At 42.1% G+C, this 8,454-nt stretch overlaps 1 protein-coding gene across 2 annotated transcripts; it reads right to left on the bottom strand.

Moving 5' to 3' along the window:
* Positions 1–6: 6 nt before the first annotated feature.
* Positions 7–8,048, bottom strand: LOC108236137 (MICAL-like protein 1). Of its 2 annotated transcripts, none has more exons than XM_017416605.3 (15): positions 7,406–8,048; positions 5,990–6,038; positions 5,743–5,884; positions 4,809–4,864; positions 4,582–4,724; positions 3,835–4,211; positions 3,681–3,717; positions 2,466–3,069; positions 2,222–2,281; positions 1,292–1,418; positions 1,081–1,171; positions 906–979; positions 627–741; positions 497–543; positions 7–415 (listed from the first exon to the last, which is right to left on the bottom strand). In XM_017416605.3, the coding sequence occupies exons 1-15, from the start codon at positions 7,546–7,548 to the stop codon at positions 339–341; spliced, it is 2,142 nt and encodes a 713-aa protein (XP_017272094.1). In that variant the 5' UTR covers positions 7,549–8,048; the 3' UTR covers positions 7–338. The 2 variants fall into 2 exon arrangements, with proteins under 2 accessions (XP_017272094.1, XP_017272095.1); XM_017416606.3 differs by having other exon boundaries at positions 1,301–1,418.
* Between the last annotated feature and the right edge of the window lie 406 nt (positions 8,049–8,454).

The following is an 8,454-nucleotide window of genomic DNA, read 5'->3' as shown; positions in this document are numbered from 1 at the left end:
GAAAAGGAGAGGGACGGAGGGGGGAGGTCAACATAAATGCAAGTGGCGGTATTTGGACCAAGGTGTTTATGAATTAAATTGATTTTTTCATTGAAATAGAGTATTAAAAAGTTGCAGAAATCAGTGGAAACCATGTGAGAGGGTAGAGAGTTAGGGGATGAGACTGAACGGTTAAGAAGAGAGAACAGTGTTTTTGAATTGCCAACATTAGCACTGATGATGTCTGAGAAGTAGCTGGATTTGGTTTGAGAAATACTGTCTTTATACTGGATGATGTGGTTCTTATAGAGTTCCTTGTGGATAGTAAGACCGGTTATGGTCCTTATGGTCCTTATGATTCAGATCCTTACACATTTTTCCATCTTGAATAGCCCTTTTGACTTCTTCAGCTTTATGACTCCTCCCTTCTGGAAATCTGAGCAGAGACGTCAAAATATCAGCACACCAGGCCATATTTCGAGCAGGAACTTTGTAAAATAAAAAGAAAATTTCTCACTTTTGTCACTTATCTGGTTTTCCCAAAACACATCTCCGTCTTTTTCCCTAATGAGAGGAACAGAGATGCATTTTACTTTGGACTCTGTTTGCGTGAAAGCATCATTTATACATTTGCTTTTCCCGCACACCTCTGCATGTCCTGATCCAAGCTGCTGATGATCTGATTCCTCTGCTCAATGATGGTGACCAGTTCCTCCATCAGCTGCTGCTCCCGACTGCGGTCCTCCTGGCTCCAGTCTCTCTCTGAGTAAATAATATCAACAGAACACAACAAATCTATCCTTATTCATCTCTAATTATTTCACATTTTTCCAAGGGTAAACAGATAACTCTCTGTGAAGGATTTTCACACTCACAGAAATATATTTAGTCAAATATGAAAGCCTAACAGATGCATAAATACAGACCAGGTTTGTTGAGAAGACATCTGAGCTCGTACTCCACATCTTCTTGTCTGTCCTCTAACTTCTGCTGTTTTATCCTGAGGAAATGTGCAGCACATATACATTTATTTCCCTCAATGGCAAAAACACAAGAAGTTGAGCAAATTATCAGACCTAAGGCTCTGTCCAGTTTACTCACAGATAGACCAGATCTTTGTCTTTGTGCAGCGTAACGTGCCGCTCGTGGAAAAGTGCGATCCACTCAGTCAGCCTTTGATCCTCTCCTTTCCCTAAAATTAGAAAAGCAGCAAATGGAAGGTTGAGCTTCCAGCACAGAAGCAGGAATGAGTCTGTGCAGGTAAAGGACTTCTTCCAGAGCCTGCGCAGGAGGAAATGCGAGCTGTAAGGACCGTTCTTGCCGTCTCTGATGTTCCTCTCCAGTTCGACTCCTCGTCGTTCCAGTTCCTCTAAACATCCGTCCAGTTCCCTCTTCTGCTTCTGCAGCTCATTCATGCAAATGTACTGATCTGACTGCACCTGTCAAACAATAAATATGCATACAGAAAACAATTTAATTTACATATAAAACACCAGATGACTGATCTTCAAATTTCTGGTGAAAAATCTTCTAAAATTACAGAAATTGTAAATTTGCATCCTGTATGTGAAATAAAAATTGTAACTGTAAATAAACATAACTCATTTTTACAGTAAAGAAATAGTAAAAATACCTTTAAATTTACCATAAGTTTACATTTTAACGTTCATTTTCATTTTCTTTAATCATTCTTATGTAAAAGTCAAAAGTTAGATAAGATTAGTTTGTTTCTAAATAAATCTTTAGCTTTGTTTTAAAAAATTTAAGCAATTTTTACAACAAAAATCTACTTTCATCAGTTTCAAGCAGCTCCTCTGCATTAAGCAAGTATTAATAAATGACTGGATTTGTGCAACTATAAACCCATTTGACAGTTTTACAATAATATTTTGTCACTTTTGAAGAATTAAAATATGTTTTAAAATTAGTAATATCTTGTTTTATTACCATAAATATCAATTATATATGCAGAATATCTAAGAAAGTTTATAATAAACACAATAAACAGACGTAAAATCTGTAGTTTCAACACAAAGTTCTGTAATGTTTTCTTTTATGTATATAGTGATAATTTTATTGTCATTACTGATAAAAAAACATCCTTCATTTAACAGTACAATTATACAATTTAGGCAAAAAAAGTGTTTTAATTATGAAAAACTACTGTTTATTTTGGCACCTTTGTTTTAACTTTCCTCTGTACTGCAGCTGCTTTAAGTTTATTTTGTATTTTTCACCGTACCTTCCTCCTGATGAGGGGGAAACCGTGACTGGGAGCCGGGCCACGAGGGGATGAGAGGCTCTGAAAAGTATTTGATTTGGACAGTTCAGGTTTACGAGTGGAAGGACTTTCTTTACGTGCTGCCAACAAACAGAAACTTGTAGTATAGTTAATCATCTCGTCTACAACAAACACTGAGAATAAACAAATATGAAAATCTCATATGTAGTTTTAGGTGTTCTCTTGGCGCAGCTGGTGGTCTTACCTTACTGTCGCTTGACGTAACAGAGTCGTTGGCTTCCTGTCGCCCCGCGGAGACGCTGTTAGTCTGGTGATGCTCAGATGTGATGGCTGGCACAGAAAGACTTCTGGGTAAGTTATGTTTCCGTGCTGAAGGGGAATAAAATCCTGCTGCTGCTTCCTTCGCACCAGTCTGAGCCGATCTCCCCTCTGTGTCAGGAACTCCAGCTTCTCCTTCAGCTGGACCAGGTGAAGCATCTTCATGGCCCTCTCCTTCAGACGGTGGGGTCTTCGGTGGAAGCTGCTGATCTGGTGTTTTTCCTGCGTCCTGCTCAGAATAAGCGATGGGCTCTTCTGTGTCACTTGAACCGACCCCATCCCGCGTGTCCTCGCTGTTCTCCGGTCGGACAACTGCCACTGAGGACTCGGGTTCCCCATCAGAGTCCTCCACCTCCACCTCTTCAAACGGGTTGGGAGGAGCGGGAACTCTGGGCCTGTTCGATGACCCCAGCACGTTGGAGGTCGACTTGGAGCGAGAGGACGGTACTGGAGGTGGCGCCGGAGGCAGCTGTGTCCAGGGTCCAGGATGGACGAGCGCCATCCACGGGTGGCTGGGTTTCACTTTAGGGCTTGAGGTGGTGTGGAGTGTGTGTGTGTGTGTGTGTGTGAGGGGAGAGAGAAAAGAAGAAATTAGAGGTTTGACTGAGCACTGAGCAGATATCAGGAAGAGAAAATCTGCATTAAAGGCAATAGAATAAAAATGGCGGAGGTAAAAACTAAATCCGCTCCAGGAATATATTGATTCAGCTGAGATATTTAAAGTGACTACAACATAATTGCTTCACCTTGAAAGAAAGCCACGACATTGTGTGAAAACCTCCTTCTTTTTACACATTGATTCAAGACGTTTTTTAGTGTAAATATCAGAGGAAGTCGATTTGGTATTATTTTTTTCAGATCCTTACACTGAATGTTGTGAACAGAAACTGGCCTTTACGTTCGAAACTCTTCACTTCAGTTCAATTAGGTTATGCAACATTTAGATTTTCTATTCCAGCATTTATTTTTTTTCTGCCTGAAAATACAAAAATACTTATCGGGTTATCTGATAAAGTAGTTGCCACAGGAGAAAACTGAGGTCAGGAAATGAAAACATGTTCAGTGTATGTAGAGTTTAAAGTCAAGCATGATGAAGAGGGAAGGTTTTTACCACAGAAAAGCTCTTTTTAAGTTCACTTACATATAAGAAGAACCAGGAGGAGACTTGCATTGGTTTTCTGCATAAAGAAAGAGGAAGGAAACTAAAAATATCTTCACTCACAGCTAAAGCTCATCGGCAACGTCATTCAGAGCAAAGAAAGGAAAAGAATAACAACTAGAACAGCAGTGTTTACCAGCAGCAGAGGAGCCGCTCGTCGTCTGAGCAGTTCTGATCCTGGGAGCAGGAACTGGGTCTGAGGAGGAGTCCAGGCTTTTTCTGGCTGCTGGAACGGGAGGTGTTTGTGTCGGCGTCCTCGCCGGTTCGTTTCGTGACGCCGCTGCCCGAGCGTAGCGGGGCACGCTGGTGATAGCCGACCCATCCAGAGAGTACAAACCTGAATGCCCCGTCTGGAACCTGCATCCGGGCTGACTGCCAGCCGGGCGGACGTGCTGGCTGAGGTCAGCGGGAGGCGTCTGAGCGTCTCGCACGTGGTCAGCGCAGAACAAGGAGCTGGGAACGCTTCCATGTGTGCAGGAGTCAAATAAAAGAGAGGAGGCGCAAATCTTACACCTGAAAGACAAATAAAAACATTATTAATAAACGGCTAGCATTCCTTGAAGAAATGCAGATCGCCCAACACTTTTCATGCCAAACTAAGATTATTGTATGTCATGAAATTATGGAGCTATAGCCGTTTTGGTCAAACCTTTAAAATATTGTTCTGCAGAGTTTAAATGTTGCAAAACTCAGCTACCACCACATGAAACCTTATCTCAATGTTTTTAAAACTGACTGTTAGTCATTTTTGTGTTGGCCATCAGCTGTATAAGTACATCCAATGATTAATCTCTGAAAGTTTCATTAAAACTCACGAGATATTTTGTTAACAGACACACAGACGGGCAGAAACTTTACTGCCCAGAGCCAGTTCCGCTCTGACCTGAAACAGCTGCGGTGATAAACCTTCCCCGCACTCAGGCGTCTCTGTATGAGGTGGACGGGCGTAAAGCACGAGTCGCACAGCGGTGCGCTCCTCGTCTGAGGGCAGCGCTCCTCACCGCCGGTTTCCACGTCAGTCAAGCCCTGGAAAGGAGAAGAGAAACCCGCCGCTCAGATGAACTGCGAGGCGCCCGAGCTCCCAAAGGTGCGAGGAAAACAAGCTGCTACCTTAAAGGTTTTATTGCTCTTGGTGCCGTGTGAGGATCTCGACCTGGAGGGAAATGCTGCAAAGAAGAGAGGGATGAAAGCTGAGCCATGTCTGAAGACTTCTACCACAGCATGTAAAAAGTAAATATATAACAGCGTATCAAAAGTTATAAGAGTGCAAACAAAGAGGCACTTATAGCAACTTCACTGATGAGGATGGCTTTATAGATCATAAAGAGTCAGAGGGATTTTCCCATTAAATAAAAAGGACAACATAGCAGCATGAGAGTCTTCTCCCAGCTGTAAAACATGGTGGTGGTAGTGTCATGGGTTGGGCTTGTTTTGCTGCCATCAGTATTTGGCAATTGGAGCTTTTTGTTAGAGAGAAAAAAACAGATTTGACGCTTTAATTAAGACTTGGACCCCTTACTTATACCATCTTACAATACTGCTCATGTTTAAATATAAAAAAGATCTCAGTATTTTAGTCAACCATAAGAAAAGAAACTAGCAGAAAAAGACCCAGCGACCCTTGAGGAAAGTGAAAACCCTCACAAGATGCTAAAATATTGTTTTGTGTCAAACTGCGGTGTTTGTCATACATTTAACTAAAATGTGAAACAATTTGTGTCTGTAATAACTTCCTAAAGATCCAATTTAAAACTTTTCTTAGGTTTTCTGGTCTGTGTTGACACCACTCTGGTTCATCCCTTGAGTTTAGGAGTCTTGTTTTTTTATGATTCATAAGTTGGAGTTTTCCTTTTAAATAAATGCAGTAAACCTAACCTGAGTAAATAAATGTCTGACCAATATGACCGCTGCATACTAGTCTTTAAACAACTTCAATGAAATGCTTTTCATCAGAGGACTGACACTCTACTTGTTGTTTTAATGCAGTAATAAGAAGAGTATGTAAAAAAGAGAAGTAAACAAAACAAAATACAAAGAAACGGACCACAAGCCTTCCTGTTGAAGAAGTAGTAGAATTGAGAAACGTAGGTGATGACACTCAGACAGTCGGGCGCTCTGGCAGACAGCAGCTCCTTGGGCTCCAACAACGCAGCGATCCCCAGCTTTGTTTCTGCAACTTCGAACGCCTGCAGAGACAGAAGGCCAAAAATCACGACGGCGGGCTCTGCAGTGTCAAACCGCTGGAGGAGTCCTTACAGTCTGGCTGCAAAACACAGCTGGAACTGACTCACCAGTTTGTTGTTCTGATAACCATCATCTTTGGACAGGGAACTGAAATCTCTGAGGCAACATGAAGAAAATGGAGAAATATTAGAAACCGATGATGATGATAAGAAGACATTCACAAACAAAAAAAAGGAAGTTTTAGCAAAGGATTGGTTTATCAGAGAATTAAACATGTAAACAGAAATAAAGATCATAAATCAGATTAGATGACAGCTGTGGTCATGGGTTTACCTCCACTCAGGCGAACGAATGGCATCATTAATTGGGGCTTTTAGGGATTTATTTAAATTTTTTTTAAAAACAAGTTTGAATTTATTGTGCTTTTTTCCCCCCAAAACCACACAAGGTCAAAACCACAGATACAAACTCATATACATGCATACATTGTCCTAAATCTTTTAATAAGTGGTGCTGAAGGAACTTAACTTCTATAGCGTTCACTTACTGGATTGTCTGACACTCAGAAGAAATGAAAGTCTGAGGAACTCAGCGGATATCATAACATGACATTTTTTTGTTTCACATTTTGCATTTGCAGCTGTTTTCAAACTCCTGATTCTGAGATCATCAGGTCACACATTTGCTTGTAAGCAGACGTTGCTTCGATGTGTCACCCTCAGATGAAAGGAAACTGGTTAGCGTGTCGACCAAGAAAGAAACTCCTGCTCCAGAAGCGACACCTTCAGGTTCATCTGAAATTCACAGCTGCCCACGTGGACGAGCCAAATGCCTTCTGGAGAAAAGGTTTTACGATCAGACGGGGCGAAGACTGAGCTGTTTGGCCACAGTGACGAGAAGTATGTTCGGAGGAGTCAAACCTAAGAGCTCTGCACCAGCTGCTGAGCACGGTGATGGAGGCATCATTCTGTGGTACTGATGCATTACACTTAGTGGGCGGAATAATGAAGAAGGAGGACTAGCTGCAAATTCTTCTACTTCGCCTCAAAACAGCATATAGACGGTTAAAACTTGGGACAACGATCCAAATGTCAGATCTGGTCTCTGAGTGGATAAATTAGGCCAACATTAAGCTTCTGCAAGGCCTTCCTGAAGCTAGACTTCCCACAAACATTCTCCTTGATTCATGCCCATGTTGGATGCATGTTAAGGCCTGAGTGCAGGTAGACAACAAACCAGCTGATCCCACTAAAATGGACAAGAAAGGCTTAGGAACAAAGAGAAATTAAACCAGGGACAGCAGGTTGGTCTCATATTGGACACAGTGTGCAGATCAGCTGCTCAAATTGAACAGAATGTGTCCATCTGAAGAGGCCCAAGTTAAGAAAAACCAAGTCAAACTCAAACTTTACCTTCCACCCAGAACAAGAAAGCAAACAAAAAAAACACGTTGTTTACAAGGTTGGAAAGCACTTAACACAATACGATCATTGTTGCCAGACAGGAAACAGCCCTCTACTTACATCAGGTCAGGCCGGTGTTTGTGGATGATGGCGCAAAACGCAAGTCCATCCCTGAACGAGGAGGACATGTCCTTTATGTCCACTCCGGGATAATTGGCGCATGTGACGCGGCACCACTCCAGCAGAGTCTTCGGGGATGCCATTTCTCGTGCAGGATTTGACGCACGGACATGACACGTTCACGAGCTAGATGTCAAAAACAACAACCAAAAAAAAAAGAAAAAATAAAGGTGAGCAGGAAACAGTCATGACTCTCTCTCCTCCTCTCTAGATGCAAGTTTTAGGTTTTGCACGAATCCCGCGAGCAGGTTTGAGCATCAAACTGCACAGCAGCAGAGAGAAAGGAACGCGCCTCTGGAAACTAACAAGCAAAGGCGCAAGGTGTGCGCAGCAAGTTTGCGGTACTTGCGGCACAAGGCGTCAAGCGTAGTCTGACAACGGTTCCTGTCTGCCTGCCGCGGAAATGCAGACTGAAAAGTTTCCGCCGCAAACTAACAAACAAGTCCGACAGGAAAACGAGTTGTTCTCCAAATACGCGCAAAGCCACGGAAACCCCCAGAAGACTTGGTGAAAACGGGCGCTAATTTGGAGAAAATCCCGATACTCGTGTGCTCCTCCCGGCTGGGCTCGACAATCGGTGTAGCTCCAATAGTTGCCGCTAGAGGGAGACAGAGCTGCCGCTTCGCTAAAATTAGAAGAGTGAGGTCTCTAATTACAGGTTTCTAGTTACTAATTCACAGTAAAGTTTTCATTTTTACTTTTCAAAATGAAAATACATTTTTTCCAACTCGTTTTCCCCATTTTGAAAAAATATTTATTATTATTATTATTATTTTTATTCTTTTCCGCCCGAAATCGCAAATTTGGGGGCTTTAACATATTCAAAAACTCACCAAACTTCACAGAAAGTTGTCCCCCGTGTGGCCTGTTTGTGAGTAGATTGGACTGTATGCATAGACTGTTTATAGCACCTATATATTTGTTGCGCATTGTTAATTACTGGCCATTTTTATTCAATTGCCAATCATTAAAAAATAAACACTCAAATG

The sequence above is a fragment of the Kryptolebias marmoratus genome, linkage group LG12, assembly GCF_001649575.2.
Source record: "Kryptolebias marmoratus isolate JLee-2015 linkage group LG12, ASM164957v2, whole genome shotgun sequence".
Classification (NCBI taxonomy): domain Eukaryota; kingdom Metazoa; phylum Chordata; class Actinopteri; order Cyprinodontiformes; family Rivulidae; genus Kryptolebias; species Kryptolebias marmoratus.
This window is presented reverse-complemented; position numbering and strand designations above follow the sequence as displayed.